The sequence below is a fragment of the Artemia sp. Qi Xiang Cuo genome, chromosome 8, assembly GCF_049724085.1.
Source record: "Artemia sp. Qi Xiang Cuo chromosome 8, ASM4972408v1, whole genome shotgun sequence".
Lineage (NCBI taxonomy): Eukaryota > Metazoa > Arthropoda > Branchiopoda > Anostraca > Artemiidae > Artemia > Artemia sp. Qi Xiang Cuo.
Window position 1 is genome coordinate 64,598,285 of NC_142801.1, and position 20,427 is coordinate 64,618,711.

Here is a 20,427-nt window from a genome sequence, read left to right on the forward strand (position 1 = left end):
TATAGCATGATTTAATTGCGTATACGATATTTAAAGTGTTTTTTTTTGGGGGGGGGAGTGGTCCCCAAGTTTGTTTAGGTTGGGTATTTAATATATGCTATGCTTTGCCCCTCCCCCCCCCCGCCCCTAATGTGTAAATATATAACCCAAATTCGTTTCTAAACTATTATATAGTCATCCTATTTTGTTTTATTTCATTAGCATTAACCAAACTAGCATTATATAAAAGAGTCCAGCTAATGAAAGAGTACCATATTTTGTTTTATTTCATTAGCATTAACCAAACTTTACAGTTTTTTATCCTATCTGATCTTCTTCGCATTATCGCATGTCTTACAGCTACTAGAACGCTACCAAAACTTCGCTTGGCCGGTGCCTAGAGAGGGAGGCTACACGGTCAGGTACATCTTTGCTTCACTTGTGGCCGCAAGCTCTTCAGAAGTCGTCGTAGAGAGGCACCTTTGTCGCTTCATGCGCCAACCGACGCGGGAGGAACTAAGTCTAAGTTAGTAAGTTTTACAATATCCATAGGAAAATGAAATTCTAAAGAATTTTCCATATTTTAGTATCTAAGCTCTATATCACACCTTTAAATGAAGAATTAATTTAGATCAGTACAGATTCCGCATAATACACCACTACGAAGGGCCGTTTCATAACAAATTATTAATGATTATTATTATTATTATTATTTATTATTATTATTATTATTATTATATTATCATTTATTATTATTATTATTACTATTATTATATTATTATTTATTATTATTATTATTATATTATTATTATTATTATTATTATTATTATTATTATAAATTATTATTAATTATTAATGATAAGTTGCTCTTTAAAAGTTCGTTGAACAATTTCACAAGAGTTCAAAAAACCAAATGTAAAATGTGCGCAAACTTAAAACTTCAAGAAGGAGATATGTAAAAGGTAAACTGTCCGTAAACTTAAAAAGCAAGAAAGGAGACGCCCCTTATTAGGCTTAGGGAGCGGAGAAAAAGTGGAAATTATAAGAAGAAATAGTATAATATCAAGAAGTGCGATATATTAAAGGAAAAAAACCGGCGTTAAAAGCTAAACGTGACGCTATGGTTTACTTGCAGTGTATCTCCTGAAAATTTAGAAATAGTTTGTTAATTTAACAGGAAGTTAAATTTTTTGATGTGATTCCCATATTTTGGGGAAATAGGATTGGTATCATGGTTTATGCTTAGAATAATTAATCGACGCATGGTATAACTGACACATTTATATAACTGACATATTCTCGCATATAGTACAAGGGTAAACTCAATATTTAAGGACAACACCGTTTATGCTTTTTAGATTTAGGGAGCGGACAAAAATTGGTGTACGATCGAGAAACTTGATATATACAAGAGGATTTCAAGATTACCTCGAGGCTACAGATCAAATGTCACAGAATGGATTGCATCAGGTACGTCAGTTGGAGATGGTAGGAAGCATTTTCCCCCTATATCTCCCACTAAATATATTAAATATATAATAATATATTTCCCACTAGTAATTTAACATATAAAAATGTATTAAATAAAAAAACAAGTTTTTCAACTGAAAGTAAGGAGCAACATTAAAACTTAAAACGAACATAAATTATTCCATACATGAAAGGGGCACTTCCCTCATCAACGTCCCGCTCTGTACGCTAAAGTTTTTTATTACTTAAAAAAGTAGAATTGTGACAAAGAGGCAATCTTTAGCGTAAAGAGCGGAACGGTGATGAGAGGACAGCCCCCTTCATATATGGAATAATTTCTGTCCGTTTTAAGTTTTAATATTGGTCCTTACTTTCAGTTCATAAAAACTTTTTTTTTTTTAATGTCAAACAGAAAGCTATTTTTGGGGAGTCGTTTATGCATAATATTTAACATCTATTTCACGATTCAAATAAAACCATAATACATAATAGAGCTGTAATAAGAGATTTTTCAAGATCAATGATAAGTTACTTTTTAAAACCTGCGCTAATTTTAACTGATTTTAAGAAAACCAATGAAATCCACAAGCAGAATTTAAAAAAAATATATTCTAATTATATGAAGTTATTCCAAAAAAGTCGAAAAAAGTTCGGCCGAAAAACCCTTACCTAACAGTTAAGAACCTACAACCTCAGTAAAGACGGTAATCGATGCTCGGGAAGGCGCAATTTTGTAATCTCGAGAACAACAAAACACTCTCGTAGCCAAAATAGCTTTTTTCTCCTTTCTGTCGGTCCCATTCCTTGTGGCATCAATTTACGAAAATCTATTGGGGGAAATGTATTTCTCAGAAAAGGGGGGGGGATTATTTTCTTTCATTTTCAACGGACCCCCACCCCCGTAAGAAAGATATTCTTCAAAATCTTCGGGATTCCCTCACCCCTGCCCCAGCAATTGACTGCACTGCCCCTACCCCGTAGTAAAAATCTACTTGGACAGCCTTGCTGCTATACAAAGAGGAAAAAATAATCAAACTCCTTAATGTTGAATAAAGGAAACATTGTCTTAACAAGTAATAGTTTGATGTTTACTAACCTGATTACAAGCTGCAGGATGAAGTCCATGCCCAGACACTGGCATATTAAACTGAGATGAGGTTATATAGTCCATTCCCATATTCTGATAGTATGACATAGCAGCAGTTGCCCCGTATCCTTGGGGATAGCAGGTAGTTGGATTTATCCCTGTACTTGAAGCATGAGGGGTACGATTTGCTGAATACGGTGTTCGGCATGCTGAAGCAGGTGTATGGAATTCAGACATATGACTATAAGTACCCCAGAATGGGTAGTGATTATTGGTATCAGAGGACTGGCTTAAGTTTGACGGTGTCAATGAAGAAGGAGGTGTACAAGAAGGGCTTGTTGTGGGACTTTGGTTCGTTGCTGGCTCACGAGGACTTGATTTATCAACTGTTGTGGATGTTGGTTGAGCAGAAGGACTCATCGGCTCAGTTTTTAATTTCTTTACCCTAGTTTTTGCGACCGAAGTTGCAGAAGTGCTGCTAGGATTGCTGTTTGTGATTGTTGTTTGTTGTTGTGCTTGCTGTCTACATTTAGCTCGCCTATTTTTAAACCAAACCTGGAAGAAGAAGATTATAATATTAGAAGAATATTAGAAGCAATCTATAACAAGAGATAAGGTAAAAATATTTAAGGCTGAAAATTAGATTCTATAAAAGTTAAACCAGGGTAAAAAACAAAAGTTATTGTTGGTTTCAGCTCCTCTCATACGAGCATACTTTCAAAGACCAAATTTTAAGGTGTTTTTTATCTTAACTTTGAGCTTAGTTTATTTACCTATTTTTACTAATGCCGTTGCTATACTTTTCGGTAACGACAATAGGCTTAAGTCTTCCAAGTCAAAATATTTTTTATTTTTTATTATAGCTTACCTTTTTTTGTCACTATCTTCCAATAGCCCATTATTTTTCCAGTTTGTTCCTCAACTTTCTACCATTAGGATCAGTTTCGTGAAAAATTAGGAACGCTCTTCGAGTTTTTTCTTAAGAGTGTAGGAAGAAAAAGAGGTGACCACTGGATTTCAGATACATTTCCCATCTTACCAGGTAGATATATAGTCATTATTTTGATAAGCACCTGACCTGATAAAAAATTTGGGAGGCCAGAAAATTTAAGTAAAATTCATGACATAAATCTTCTTAATGATATTTTTGATAGTCTCTTACCCTTCTTTCATTAGTCCCAAACAATTTTTTTGGCTTGTGGGCTCATCCCCAAAAGAGAAGCAAAATGATGAGCATGGGATCGACGACACTGATTATCCTTAAAGTGGCGTCCGCAGTGTCTACTAAATTTGTTGCAGCAAATGACGGAGGAAATTAATTGGTAAGACACCAAAGCCTTTTATATGAAAAACACACGGGATGACAAAACAATAACAAAGAGGATTACAAAATCTTGAGAAGTAGATGAGCTAGGTAAATCAAATTTTCAAAAATAGACCGACAGAAAAACTCTGATAGTAAACTTAAATTTTTTTCATAAGAATTTTTGTTTAAATTTTAGATCCATCAGGTTTGACATGTGTAGATTCACTCAAACATGATTAAACCTAGCCTAGGTCATTTGGTCAAGTAATTAGTATTGTCATCTTGCTACAGCATATAAACAAATGAACATTTGTTTATTTCTGTTTATTCATAAACAATAAAAAACAAGAAAAACACATGCAACATCACATTTGCCTTATCTATTCTTAAAAAGGAAAATGGATAATTGAAGATTTCCCTCTCACAGTTCCCATTGTTTTGCTAGGGCACCAAGTGAATATTTTCTTATTCCCACTTGCCATTAAAAAGTTCTCTTCTAACAATTTTCTGTTCGCCCGCAAAAAGCCAACATTGAATAGAAAATCAGTGTCGATTGTTTGCTCAGAAAACACTCAATTCCCCTCTTTCTGTACACCCTCCAAGCTAATATTCTGGTCTGAGAAATTGACAACTTTGTAATAATAACACCCCTTTTTTGAAACCCTCTTTTTAAGTATGTCAAGTGCTTGGAAAAGCGATTTAGTAGAAAACTAAGAGTAATGTCGGTTTACCTCTATTTAAATTCTTCTGAACCAAAAATTCTGAAAAAAGTCTTATAGCGGATTCATATTGCCATTCTAAAACATAAGCTACTTGACAAAAAGTATTAGAACGGTCTATGATTGGTCGGCAGGAAAAAAAACCGCTATCAGAAGCAAGCTTGCGTTCTCGTGGATGTCTAACCACTGTCAGTCTATATAAACTATTTAGCAGATCTTCTAAAGTATACAGAATAAATTGATAGTCACGTATCCGGAGGGATTAACGTCATTTTTAAGGTTGGCTATACAACCCATTTGAATTGGCTGGGGACTGAGTCATGGCTTTCCTTCGAGACGGTCCAGCTCGTTTCAAGGGAGACGGGTGCGATCACAAAGAAACGTGTTGTTTTTTTTACTGTCATTATTTGAAACCAATTATCGAATGTATAGACCTTTTTCCTGTAAGTTGACGATATATACTTAACTCCCCATAGCCTACCCATAGTTATAGGACCCATAAAGAGGGGAAGTGGGCTTAATATGGTAAAGATTTGTATTGTATCATAATATATTCTAAAATTAAAGTTGACTGGTTATTTGGCAGGATGAAGGGTATTATACTCAGGAACCCTTTCTCTCTGAAACACAGTTAACGATACTATTCAAGCCAAAATGTTACTCTACTAGACTAAACATTTATAAAAGAAAATCTTTCCGCATCCAAAAAGCTCCACTTCATAGATAAAAATATAAATAGATAAAACAGGCAAATTATGTAAAATCTAAAATAATACGGGAAAATTTTAAAAATCGTTATATTTCGTACTAGGGTGCCGGTTCTTTATTTTGAACCGAAGGTCCTAAAACTGGTAAAGTTTAAAATAAACTCAGGGAGGATAATAAATCATCTGATTCTGTGGTGGGGTACGATTTGTTTACCTAAAACCAAAGATCCTAAAATAGTATTTACGTCTAAAAGCAGTTTCAAGAAATGACTGCTTATACGAATTGCAGCCGAAAAAGGGCTATAGATCCATAATAGGCCAATGGTCTAAGCATTTGAATTACATCACTTGAGTTTCACACTAACATTTGCTGTTAGGTGCTAACAGTCACACTTCGAGCCCTTTTCAGTATCAACTCTTCTCTACGACAACGTGCTAGGTTTCAAATTCCAGATCAATTTTGGAAATTCCCTGTATATAAGCAGTCGTTTTCCAGGCAATCTTTTAATGTTGTAAAGGCAAGTAAGTAGTTCAGCTAGGTCATGAAACTGTCTGCAATTTTTAAAAGTAATCATTGAGCTGATTTCTGAAAGTTCATCAGGTTTCGCTAATATTGTAAGGATATCAAAAAACGTTTCCAGAAAGTAGTTGTTTACCCAATTCTTGAAAATAAAATGATTTCTTCCCTAAATGTATCATACCAGGTCTCCACATACTTCTTCTAAAGGGTAGCGGGACAGGTCATGGAGCTTCTACTGAATAGTTCCCATTCAGGTTTAGGAAGCACAGTAATTTTCCTGGTAAATTTGGTTTTATGTCAATCATCATACTACTATTTGCAACCCTTCTGGTTTAAAGTGTCCAAAGTTGTCATCTCCTGATTCAAAGATGGGTAGGGGTTGAATGGCAGGACACTTCGTTATGATAAACAAGCTAATTAGGGGATTAGCCAAAGGAGACAAAAGATACAATCTTCAACTGTTATAAGAGTTGCTATTCCAGATTGAATTTCAGTTGAGCCGATTTGAGTCCAACTTCCGATGGATCGCAATTTGACACTGTAATTTTTTTTTACATTTCTAATGCAGCCAAATAATTACGCCAGTGAGAGAACCGTGTTTGCACTCTTTTGCGAAGTATCTAAGACTTAAACATAAAGTTGAGTTTGAAATTTTCTATCAGAAATTTCTTATAATTTAGAAAAGCGTAATTGCTGCTACAAAGTTCTTTTTTTCCATTTAAAATGATCAAAGTTGTAATGTAATAGATTATTAAAATTATATAAAAAAATTACTCTATGTTTACAGCTACTTAAAAAAAACTGGTTTTCAAAATATAAATTCCTTTGCGGATTTACTCAAAAGTAGACAAAAGCTACATACTGCAAATACAGAATAGAGATTATGAATGATCGGAAAATTATCAGTGTGAGTTTTTGTATTGACCCCCCCCCCCTCGCCCCTGGAAGACAAAAACATGCATAAAGCACAAGTTCTTAGCTTGAAACAATTCGATCATCATAATTTGTTCTGTTTTATTCTGCAGAAACGCAACAGGTTTTTCCCGAAAACCTGTTTTAGGAATTTTCCGCTTAGGTAAGAGTTCAGTACGTTTTGAATAACAGCCCAACTTTGACAGGCAATAAATTGAGCCAACAAAATCTGTAAACACATTAACAAACAACCTTTATCAATAGGAAATCAGCCTAGACAATTTGGTTGTGGGGATTAAAATTGTATTATGTGGTAGGCTATCTTAATATCAAATTGAGATTTGCAGCCAGCATCTCGTAAGTCGGCATCTTGTATCGAAGAGCTCGCTCCGTTTTCTTGTATCTTGTCTAATTCTCATGAATCTTGAAAGATAATGTTTTGATCCAAAATTTGCCACAGCCAAGGGCGTATTCAGGTGAGGGGGACGAGGATGCTGAATTTGAGCCCCCTCTCCCGAAGTTTTCCCCTGACTCTTGAAAAAGTAGCATCTATGCCAGGGCCGTATCCGGAATTTTTTTTCGGGGGATGTTTTACACATTGATTTTTTTGGGAGGGGGTGGGTTTACACAAAACACGCATTAAAAATTTGTTTATATCCATTATCGTTACGTTTTTACGAGTCAGACAAACATTTGGGGGGGGGGGATCAAAGCCCCTAATCCCCCTGGATACGGCCTTTATCTATGCATGTAAACAAATTTTGATGGGTTTTGTAAAGTTTTTTGGGTACTTGTTAATTATTCGGAACATACCCAAGAAGTGAAATACGGTTAATCTTAATTAAATAAAATAAAAATATAGTGAAAACATAATACTTTAGAAAGAAATCATGGAAACTACGACAAAGAATTATGGAAAGGAGGTGGCGCAGAACGCACCATAGTTTTTGCACTGAGCCTAAGCTAATTGTCTCCGAATACAGATAAATAAACCGGTTTTTGTCAGATCTTGCAAATCAAAATTCTTGAGTGTGTTCCGAATAATTAACAAGTACCGTTTCTTGTTTCCCCTCCCCCCAAAAATTACCCCCCTTCAAACAAAATCATGGATACAGTCTTGGTCACAGCCACTTTTGTCAACCGTAAAAAGAGTTTAAAAATGAAGCGGTAGATATCATATTTTTTCATCGTTTCCTCGATTGATATCAGCAGTTTTTATTTTATTTGCATTAGTTGAGTTATTTTTATTTTATTTTTAGTTTTTAGTTTTGCGTTTTATGGATTAGTATCACATTTTTTTACATTAGTTGTATTTTATTTGCATTTATTTGCAAGGGTTTATGATGAATATTTTAAATTATTTTTATACAAAGTAGCAGACAAGTTCACAAGAATTATTTGAGGAGCTGATAACAAAAAAAAACTAAATTTATTTAATAGATTACGCAAGAAGTACCCATAAGCTTGTGAAAATTTATGTTTCCGTGGGTGGCTCTGCCCTGAGGTCCCCCGCCATTATCTCTGCAAAATAGCACGGGTTTTCAATCCTTTCGTGTAGCGTGAATGTATTCTCTTATAGCTGGTTCGCTCCCGAGATCATTAACCCTTACAATTCTGACACGATAATTGTACTAAATGAAAAAAATAACAAATAAATACATATAAAACTGTTAAATTGAACACGGCTTTAGTATTGTTTTGTAAACTTACAAAATATATTTAGGCTTTGGAACCATTTGATTAGTTAATTCTGCAGAGAAAAACTGAGTGGATGCTCAATGGTAACTAAGCAGAAGCTGCTAAATATTAAAGCTCTTTAAGTCTGACAATTTAAAGGTGGTCCCACAGGCCTAACAGGAGGGAGGAGAGTGGCCTTTTTGCCATTAATTTATATTGTTCATAGCTTACCTGAACTCTGGATTCGGGCAAGTTAATTTTTAGGGCAACTTCCTCTCTCATGAAGATATCAGGGTATCTAGTTTTGCCAAACAAAGCTTCTAAGACATCTAGCTGTCCCCGGGTGAAGGTAGTTCTTTCTCTTCTCTGTTTTCTGGAATTATTTGGACCTGCAAAAATGAAATAATAGGATGATATTCCAGCTGTGTCAGAGTTCCGAACATTCAATGGAGAGCGAAGCAATAAGACCATCTTAAGGTATCCCGAATTTTGACGAAAAAAGCAAATTATTTGAAAATTCCTGCATTCGTCCCAATTTACTAATTTAAAAAAAATAGAATAAGATATTGGGCTTATGGAATTATTTATTCTTAGAAAAAATAAACACTGTAACTGATAGGGTATTTTAAAGCCGTGGGTAGTAATTTGAATTTGGTACTAAAAACTCCTACCAAAAAGGTTTACGCTGACAGCCTAGATCCACTTTCCAAGGCTATCCACTTCTTGTCGTCTCGTAGATATGGGCCTGGCGAATTTTTGTTGGCTATGAATATCAGATGGGAAGTGAAGCCTGCTTCTCTAATCAGCTCAGAAATTTCTGTTTTTCTTTTAGTAATTATAACCGTAGTCCAGTCCAATTTTAGTGCTTATCTAGTATTTTTATTTTCTAATAAGGGCCCTCGTCAAATTCGAATTACAGTTAATTCTTGATAATAAATTACATTTTTATGCATGTTCCTCAATTTTAGTTTGTAAGTAAAAGTTTCATGAACTATTGACATTGTAGAACAATTTTATAACAAAAATCGTAGATTTTAAATGAGCTTCAGACCAATTACCTCTTCTGCCCGAAATATTGAGATTTTTGACAGCACAACCATAGGGCTTCACAAAAAAGTTCCTTTTGTATTTTCTAATTATCTTCTAATTATGTTTTTATCTTTTGTATTTTCAAATTATCAATAAATTATCTCTCTCCTAAAATTTTTCTAATGTTTTTGGTTTGAAACCAATTAAAACACATTTTGACATTGTTTTTTTTTACCTGTTCTATTTTCGCCAATATAAGAAAGGATATTTTTTAATAAGGAAAAACTGAACTTGATTATTTTTTGTTTGTCATGCTTAGCCAGTGTGGTCTCTTATTTATGAAGCCAAATTATGCTCGAATAAAATCATTAGAACATATTTTAATTTGTATAGCACACAGTTCATATTTGAATATGTATATATACTAATTTATCCTTTAATTAAATTAATGAATACACTTATGATATATCTTTTGAGTGCTTTATGTTCATAAATATTTAATTTTGATGTATTTATACTCGTAGACTTGCCTCAACATAGGTCAGTTTTAATGTATTTATGCTCGTAGACTTGCGTCAACATAGGTCAGTATCTTCTGACCTTAGGCGCTTTTTCAGTTGGACCGCTAACAACCTCAAATTTTTTTCCCCCACCCATGCCTATAAGGTCACGTCATTTTACAAAAATTTAGGGATAGGAGGATTTGTGGTTAAAATTCATTTTTTATATCTAAAGTTTGCCATATTCGTTGTTTTTTCAATTCGTTCATTAAAAATACCAAAAAAGGTGTTATTCAATGGAACCCCCCCCCCAAAAAAAAATATACTCTTCTCAAAATTCCAGAGGATCTAGGGGGCAACAGCCCCCTAATCTTCTCCCTCAATTGAAGTCACTGAGAGCGTGTGCTGGTTATTTATATTAAATTCTCACCCAGAAGTGTAAATTGTACTTTTTGGGCAAAATCAATTAGGGGGAAATACCTTTTTTTGTCTTTTTCGTGAAGAAAAAAAATGCCATCCTTATATTAGAAAAATTCCTCTTTTGTATCTTCATAAGAAAATAAAAATATCCCGCCTCCTATATTTTGGGAATGGGCGCCCCTACATAAAGTATTGATATCAAAGCAACAAAAAGCAAACAACTTCAACCTATGAAACGTTAAGCAACAACATATAATATAAACAACAAATATAATATAAACGTTTATATATATATATATATATATATATATATATATATATATATATATATATATATATATATATATATATATATATATATATATATATATATATATATATATATATATATATATATATATATATATATATATATATATATATATATATATATATATATATATATATATATATATATATATATATATATATATATACGTATATATATATATATATATATATATATATATATATATATATATATATATATATATATATATATATATATATATATATATTATAAAAGACAAAATATATAAATCGAATATAATATAAACAATAGCTTTAAACTTTTGTTCGGATATTTAAACTTTTTTTAATTTAAACTTTAAAATTTAAACTTTTGTTCGGATATGCTAGTATGCTTTTACTCCCGGATATTTCATTCAAATAATTCCAGTACCAGAGATACATACATGCAATATGGTAAACAATACCATAGTGCCCATTAAAGACCCACTAGTGACCCCAGTGAATATTATTGTAATCATTGAACATAAGCTTAAACCATGTATCGAAAATTCACTAATTTTACAGCAGTTTACGACGATGCAGAAACCCAAAATGCCTTCAGTAAGCCTTCTACAATAGCTCCACCATGCAAAAAAAGGTTTTCAGGCTTCTATTATGTTTTATTCAGTGTGTTAATTCGGTGGGAGGGGTGGAGGGCCTCTACGCCCTTGATTTCTCCCTTTTCCCTCCTAGATTTAAAAAAAATACCTTTTTGGGTATTTTCATTGAAAAATTTATTTTTGTAATTTCATTGAATAAATTGAAAATAATTAAAAATTGCCCCCCTAGTTACTAAAAAATACATTTTGCCCCCTATCCTTCTCTAAATTCTTGTGAATTGACAAAACTTCTTTTATTCCTTGTTTACACCCTTATGTTTTAGTGAATTTTACATATTTCTTGTTTATTTAGTCCCTTTATTTCTATTTAGCGTTTTCTTTAGTATTCTCATATTTGTGCTGAATTTTCTAGATTTAATAGTGAGAAGCTGTGCACGGCTTCTGTCACAGAATCAATCGCTCATTCATTCAATCCTTATGCTTTATAAATTCTGGAACTTACCGGTATGATACCCATGTAAAGTATCCATGTGAGGATGATGGGACATACCAAGACCCAGACTGTTAACTCCAACATGGCCTGCAGCCATATTCATTCCCATATTCATAGGGTAACCGTTTGCTTTGGAGGCAAGAAATGCCATTGAAGATGGAAAAACTGAATCCATAGCTTGATCTTCCCTATCAGATGATGACGAGGCTAGGATTTCTACAAAAAGAAAAGAAGAGTTATTAGGGCCAAGGAAAAGCTAAAGAGAAGAATCATTTTTGTGTTTTAATGGATAGGAGGCAGAAATCTTGCCAAAAAAGATTTCAGGGTCATAGAGAAAATAAACTTTTAAAACCTGATACGAAAAATTTTTCCAAAAAACTAACACTGAAAACCGAAATGTTTGTCCAAAAAAATCAACAGAAATGCATATAAACAAGTTTTTGATGCGTTTTTTATATTTTTTTTTGTAACCCCCCCCCCCCAACCCCACCCCAAAAAATCTTTTGTAAGCCCCCTACCTCCAGAAAAAATCCTGGATACGGTCCTGCTGAAAACTAAACTCTGAACGCTTCTATCATTCATTGGAATTGACTTCTAGTCTTTTAAAGTTTTATTTACGTCATCCTATCAGGCATGTAGCCTAAACTCCCCCCCAGACCAAAATATCTCCTTTCTTCTTATACGTTTGCTTGAAATATATGGTTAAGCAGTAGCTGCACTATTATTTAAGTATATGGGGTCTCGGTACAAACGTAGGAGGGATAGGGCTTGGGGTCTGGCTCCCTCAAATTTTCCCCAAAATTTCTGCGTACTTCTCATTCAAATTATTTAGCCATTTTTTCTTGTTATTGCCTCGCCCAGAACCTTTTTTGTGTAGGCCTCGACTAGCGCTACCTTATCTAGTAAAAACCCTAAAGCTGTTTATTGCACATTTGAATTTCCTTTTATCGCATTTGGTTGTAGTTAAGGCCTTGTGACACATAAACAAGCTTTTAAAGGTCATCCTTATATTTGACTATATAAGAAAGCTTAGAACTGCAACAGGGAATACTTAGGAGTAAAAATTTTATTTTAAGATAAGAAATATTTCCATGAACGACGAACTTTTTCCTAACTTAATTGATATAATCACAACTTTTTATCTACTATATATAAGAATTTTTTCAGACACAAAGAGGGCTAAAAAGTGGTAAGGGTAGAACTTCTAATAGACACAGTATACTTTGAAATATGTGAAAACTGACTTAATTTAGGGTAAAGGTATAATCAATCTCAGAAAATAGGACTGTTTCATGCGACACATATTGCAGGAAGTAGAAAGGCGTGGGACTATAGAATATTCTGTTCTTTGAAAGAGAAGCTACACCACCAATCATATGTACCGAAGACAGTGCAGTTAAAAAATCGTTAAAAGAAAACTTATGCAATCATATATATACCTGGAAATATATATATGATTATAATAAAAACCTGGAAAAGTCGAAGATTTAAGTTTTAGCAAAAAAAACCTTCATTTTTTGGCAATAGCGGGTTTTAAATGATTAAAACAAAATTAAAATAAACGGGTGAAATATCAGCAGGAATAAGCTAAAAATATCAAGCCTTTTGGATGCGTATATACTGTTCAGGTAGCTTCCCAAGCCCAAAGCCGTGTTTGCAGAACTGCCAACTCTTGTGTTTCTAAAATATTAAAAAATTAAATTTTTTTGTTTAAAAAATCAAAAAATAAAATTAAATTGTTTATTGCTTATTGCTTGTGTTTTTCACAGTTTAACGTGGCAACCCAAACAAAACGCGATAACGTTCTAAAAACTTCATAATTCTGAAACAACCAAAAGAAAAATCCTAGAAAATCGTGGCTTTCAGGTTTGAAAGGACCTAAGACACGTAAACGGGATAAACACATTTCTGTTTGTTGTTTTTGGTGCAGTATTTTAAGCGCAAAAATAATATTTCAAAAATTTAATTTTTTAATATTTGAGAAACACAAGAGTTGGCAGTTCTGCAAACACGGCTTTGGGCTTGGGAGGCTACCTGAACAGTATATACGCATCCAAAGGCACATACTTCAGGCCGAGTCCTTCTCCTAAGGCGTTGCGTCGTTTTCAAATTCGTCCCCCTCCCTCGCCCCAAAATTTTTTCCAGTCTTAGACGAAATTTTACGGTCGCGCCAGTCATGGAGTCAATTGACTTTATTCGTGAAAGGAGAAGCTACGCATAAAAAATATGGTACTGGTGCATGCGTTATATGGTCGCTTTTATATACTAATGAGATATGAAACCCGCCAGACAGGTTATTTTCAAGAGACCGCTATTGAGAAATGGAATGGAAAGATTAGTTTTCATTGCGTTTACGATATTTAAAGTTTTTGGGGGTTTAGGGGGGGAAAGGTACCTAGGTTAAATTAGGTTATATTTAATATAGGCTATGCTTTACCCCCCCCCCCCTAATGTGCAAATATATAGCCCAAATTTGTTTCTGAACAATTACATATTCATCCTATTTTATTTCATTAGCATTAACCAAAATTGACTTTTTAGAAGTGACCATATAACGCACCAGCACCAAAAATATACACTTATAAATACTCAAAATTACTAAAACAATGAAAAGTTTACCAAGTGCTCGCCGTCAAGGATACTTCAACAAACTCAACGGAGGAGGGTTTGCCGAAGATTTCGAAACCATTTGAGCCCCGTCCAATCCTGTTTAAAACTTATGCTGAAGGTCCCAAACGTTTATAATTATTATTGTATATTATTACTACCTAGACATAACTATATTAAATGGACTGGCTTTTAGATGTGTATCTAAAATACCTATTCCAAATAAAGGACGACTTATTTTAGATGGAAAGCCTTTCTAGAACTTTCCTTTCTAGAACTTTTCAAAGAACTTTCCTTTCAATTGGACAAACCAGATGGTTTGTCTGATAAAGGGACTAGCTGACCAGGTCATCTGGGACTAACTGAGCAAGTGGTGTAAATTCATGAAAATTTCGAGGGAGGGGATATGTTTAAAAATTTGGTGGGGAAAGAAATTCATAATCTTAAAGATTTATTTTTGCAAAAATACCCTATAAGGTATTTTTTTTCAAAATCTTGGGATGGGGCAAATGTCAAATCTACGCTGGATTGACAAAAAAAGTTTTTTGTCTTTACTGGTTTAAAATTTTGAACATCAGAAGAACGAATCAGGTGAAATTTAATTTTTAGTCGTTTTTACTGGCTGAGAATTTCACACAAAAGCACAAGAGGGCTAATGAGATTTTAAAAGAATGGGGCTTTTTGGCTTCCCTTACTGACACACGGTTAAGGAATAAAATAATTGGATCACGGGAATGTGTCCCAGACATCTTCCAAAGCACTCCTTTTACCACAGGACTATTGAAGAGTAATGTCTATTTTGCTCTTTTTCTTTGTCCTCTGGGTAAATATATTCATTCTAAAACAATATGGCTTCTCAAGAGTCACACTTAAGGGGTCAGAATATATTTCGGAGCCGTTGACCGTTTAACATGAATATTTCCTCCTTCTAAAGATCATGTTTCCATGCTTTGACTAGGCCATGAAAGTGTTTTCTAGTTGATGATATCACAACAATAGACGGCCAGCTGCATTGGAAGGTCATAGTGGAACAAATAATGGAAACTACATTGCGCATCAATCCAACACCAATATCACAACATCTATCACAACAATAGATGACCAGCTACATTGGATGGATTTAGTTGAACAAATAATGAAAATTACATTGCGCATCAATTCAGCACCAATATCACAACAATAGATAACCAGCTACATTGAAAGGATATAGTTGAACAAATAATGAAAACTACATTGCGCATCACTCCAGCACCAATATCACAACACCTGTCACAACAATAGATGACCAGCTACATTGGAAGAATATAGTTGAACAATTAATGAAAACTACATTGCGCATCACTCCAGCACCAATATCACAACATCTATCACAACAATAGATGACCAGCTACATTGGATGGATTTAGCTGAACAAATAATGAAAATTACATTGCGCATCAATCCAGCACCAATATCACAACAATAGATGACCAGCTACATTGGAAGGACATAGCTGAAGAAATAATGAAATCTACATTGTACATCAATCCAGCACCAAAATCACAACATCCATCACAACAATAGATGACCAGCTACATTGGAAGGATATAGTTGAACAATTACTGAAAACTACATGCGCATCAATCCAGCACCAATATCACAACAATAACTTTTTTTTGCATTTTCACTGAAAATATCCAATTTTCAGTTATTTCATTAAGAAAAAACGAAATAAGAAATTACACCCCCCCACCTATTTTTTGAAAATTATATTTGGCCTCTCCTCAATATTATCATGGAATGTGTGTAAATGATGGCATGGCTGTAGGCTCATGGCAGGGCTCATACGTTGTACATAAATAGACACAATCGGGCCAGATGTGAGTATGTCTATAAATCATTGGTTGAAAGTCAGTTTGAATAGACCAATTTTTGTGTCAACTGCTTTTTAACTCAAGGTTGAAAGATTCTACGCACAAGTTGGACTTAACAAGATGACATGAATTGGCTATTTCATCTTGACAAAATTTACCATCCCAATATTTTCAGAAACTGTAAATATTTCTACTTTATAATAACCTTGTTTCCACGCTGTGATATATCCATGAGACTGTTTTGCTAGTTGCTGATATCACAACAACAAACGACCAGCTGCGTTTGTCCTCAACAATTCCAGCTATACGATTCGAGGGATAGGGATCTCTTGGGATAAAACGATGATGCTCCCTCATGTACTGTAACCAACCAGAAGTAATCCGGTAATGACGGATTGCGTGAAGAAGATTCACACCCGGATGCAATTGAAACTTTTTAAATTTTACCGCGAGTGGCGGCAGCCCTTGCGACAGCTAATCCCTAATTATCAACAACCTTGTAAGTTTGAAGTTTGCTTTTGGGATGAAGGTATCAAACCAATGATCTCTATGAGAGGTATTTTCAGGACAATTAGACGTACTTATTTCTAAGTTGAATACATAACCTAAGTAGCCATGATAGGGAATAAACTGAGTAAAAAGATTAACAGCTATTATTTAAGATAATCTTATTAGAGCCGGTTCTTTAGTAAAAACAGGTTTTGCAAAAGAGGCTTAAAATTGAATTTGTTATGTGCGTTAAACAGAAATTCAAGGTAAGTTTTGACAAAAAAAAACGATGGAATAAATGTAGAAAATTTTGAACTGTGAAATAGCAGGGAGTTTTTTTTTAGTTTTTACACAATTTTGCTAGCCAGGGCAAAAAAATATCCTACACTAATTTGAAACAGAAATGAACCGAATGCTAGGCAGCATGAATTTTTTTTTCCGTTGGGCTCCGGCCGCCGCCGTCGAAGCGAAAATAAAGGTTTATTAAAACTTAGTTTCAGATGTGGTTATCAGAAGTCTCCATCTTTAAGCATATGATTCTGATTTCAGACAATGAAATATTGGTTTATTTTGGCCTACTATTTCCTTCGTTTGAACCTATTCAGACCTATTCTGTACTACGGAGAACCTATTCAGTACTACAGCAACTTTCGTTTTTGAACTTTAAGCAAAGAAAAAAAATGTAATCTGCTTAGAAATTCAAGAGTGAAAAATAGTAAATGAAAAAAGACAAAGAATAATTGGAAGAATAATTGGTACCCTGCATAATTAATACAAAATTAATAATATGTGGTGAACTTTTACAAGCGGAAAAAAGGAAAGTTTTTAAACCAAGTTTTGCCAATCATTGAAACATATTTTCCAATTCTAATCTGAAAAATAAATGAACTGTATATTATCTCACTTAATTTTTTTGCTCATCATGCTGCGGCCGTCGGATAAGACGAGAGCGATATAACTAAAAAATATGATTTGTTCTTTGACTGTTCTTAGGCGCACCAGGATCATTGTTCCTGGGGTAAGCATTTTCATGGGAAAGTCGTACAAAACGCAATAAAAATTAGTTTATATGCATTTTTGCTACCTCTTTACAGTTCGCACAAAAATTTCGGGGGTGGGGGTTCAGACGCCCCCTCCCTGAATACTGTCTTTTATGTGACAAATTTTGAAAATATAACTAGAAACTCTCAAATATATTGAGAGCCAAATAGAAGAGAACAAAAGGAATCAAATTAATAGATTGAATTAGCTTAGTTTTATTAGATGAGGTGTAAGTTTGAGCCAAGAAAAATCACATAACACCTTCTGAATCATTGCATCTGAGGACAGGCACGTACGCAGGAATTTGTTTCGGGGGGGGGCCCAAATCCTGCAAACCCATTATTCTGTGAGAAAAATCAGAAAATTATGGGAAAATGAAAAAAATCGTCAGATTTCGCGGGGGGCGGAGGCCCCCCCCCCCCCCCCCTGCGTACGTCCCTGGCTCAGAAACACTGTTGTGTTAAAATAATATATTTTTCTTCATTTAAGTAAAATTCGACAAGGCAGCAGCAATGTCAAATATTAACTTGCGTTATTTAAATAAAATTCTACTATAATAATTTAAAACTCAGAGTGAAGGGAAGTTAGGGGATATTTTTTAAATTCCAAGTTGTTGTTGGGGCACGTAATAATAGGCCAATATACGCTACTTACTACATATAATTACTGTGCCAGTGCACAGGGTCACTAAATTAGTCTGTTGAATAAAAGAACCTGTTGACAGCAACTGTGATAGGGATCAATTACTGACAACTTCTCTGCTGGAAATACACTTCCATAATTTAAAACAATCAGCCATGATAAAATCAGGCATATCACTTCAAACTGTCAGAAAGATTATTAACACAACCTATCCGGAAGTAAAGTGATCCATGGCGCCTTACGATCCGAGCTCTAGAAAAGTTTCATATTCAATAAGGTTGTCAAGTCTTGTCATCCTATGGATAGAGCCGTCATATTCGATCCCCAACTCAGTGGCATTTTTCAAACTTCCTGGCTTCAAATGAGCCACCAATTGAAGTCCAGAGCGTCAATCAAAAATCAACAATTGACAATTATTTTAAAGGTATCCCGGGGAGACATTGGCGCGAAGAAACTCGTGGGAATACAGGAAGAAGAAAACGATTTGCTACTTGGTAATTAAATGAACAAAATGTAGATTCTCTCTTCTATACACAAAATGCTTCAACATAAAAAGTGACTTCACACTCATCTACAGGACTGTACCTAGGATTTTGTACAAAGCAGGGGATTAAGCGTAGGCCTATTTTTACCTACATTTTTAAGACCAGTCTACGAGCTGGAGAAATACTTTTAGATTTTTAGGAGAAATAGTCTTTATACAGACATTTTTACAACAAATTTACGAGTCAGAGAGATATTTGGTAAAGGGGGGAGGTGAGGGCTTAAAACCATTAAACCCCTGGATATACCTCCGCTCATCTCTATCCAAACTAAAAAAATGGCTAAAATAGGTACTGTTAAAACTTTCCCGTAAAAAGATAAAGGTCTGATTTTCAAAAAAAAAAGAAAAAAAATCTATCTATGTCAAACAGTTCGTGGTAACGAACTGTAGGTAAGGAATGACCCGGCTCAATAGTAACCGAAACCCTGAGAATATTTGCCTTATTTTCGAAAAAAGGGGAAACACCCCCTAAAATTCATAGAATCCTAATGAAAATCACACCATCAGATTCAGCGTTTCAGAAAACCATACTGTACAGGTTTCCAGCTCCTATCTGCAAAAATGTGGAAATTTGTATTTTTTACCAGAAGAAAGATCACGGATACGCGTTTATCTTAAAAATAAAGTTTGAAATCATCCATAATGACAGGAAATGATAAAGAACACAGCGTTAAGGCATTTAACTGAAACATGAAGCTAATTTCTCTGTCAATTCTCTCCCCAGAATTACATTTTCCCAAGAAAGACTTATTTTCACTAATTCCACTACTTCTCTACAAGTTTTGTCCTCTAATTTTTTTTTTTATACAATCCTAGTTTTGTTTATATTGAAGACGCCAAGTTGTAAACACGGGCAAACAATTCGCGATACATTTTATCAATAATGTTTAAAGTATATAAAAGATTACTTTGTGGAAAAAGTAGGTAGCCCCAGTTAAGGACTTTTGAGTAAGGCAGCTGTAGTATTGCCTCCGCCATTGTTGTTGTTATGTTTTCAGTATATGGGTGACACGACATTCGAAGATGTAGATGTAACTTTGCTTTTGGCTCAGGAAAACTTAAGATCATCAATTACCTGATTCACGAAGGCAGCTCTAAGCTTCACGAAGACATTCAGGTTAAGAAAGCTTATACTGATTTCAAAGGCTTATCTAGAGTAAAATATGGGGGGGGGGTAATGTGACAAATAATTGACCAATATGCAAGCTTACTTTTTGAAAAAAAAGAGTAAAAAAAAAGAATGCGGGTGCCAGAAAAATCTGTGAGGAGGACCCTGGATCCACTCCTGACTAATTTTAGCTATGAAGGAGCAGTGCTAGAAGCTATTTTTGAACTGCTGGTAAGGCAAAGAAGCCGCTTAAAAAAAAAAAAAAACTAGAAAAATCAGGAAAACATATCCCTGATATAACACGGCATAATTTTTTGAACGTTAAAAAAACTATAAATAAAAACTGGTAGACAGAATAAATAGTTATTTTATATTTATGTAACTCTGTCAACTGGTTCAATCCCTATTTTCCTATCCTATTTGGGGCTCAGCGA

At 34.2% G+C, this 20,427-nt stretch overlaps 1 protein-coding gene across 2 annotated transcripts in view; it reads right to left on the bottom strand.

Moving 5' to 3' along the window:
- LOC148949695 (homeobox protein OTX2-like) overlaps positions 1-20,427 on the bottom strand; it is a 46,756-nt gene that overhangs the window by 14,902 nt on the left and 11,427 nt on the right. For both annotated transcript variants that reach the window (XM_089093067.1, XM_089093066.1), the window contains exons 2-4: positions 11,719-11,925; positions 8,609-8,766; positions 2,546-3,091 (exon numbers count right to left, since the gene is read on the bottom strand). In XM_089093067.1, the coding sequence (XP_088949193.1) occupies positions 2,546-3,091; positions 8,609-8,766; positions 11,719-11,884 (870 nt within the window). In that variant the 5' untranslated portion in view covers positions 11,885-11,925. The remainder of the gene's footprint in view (positions 1-2,545; positions 3,092-8,608; positions 8,767-11,718; positions 11,926-20,427) is intronic.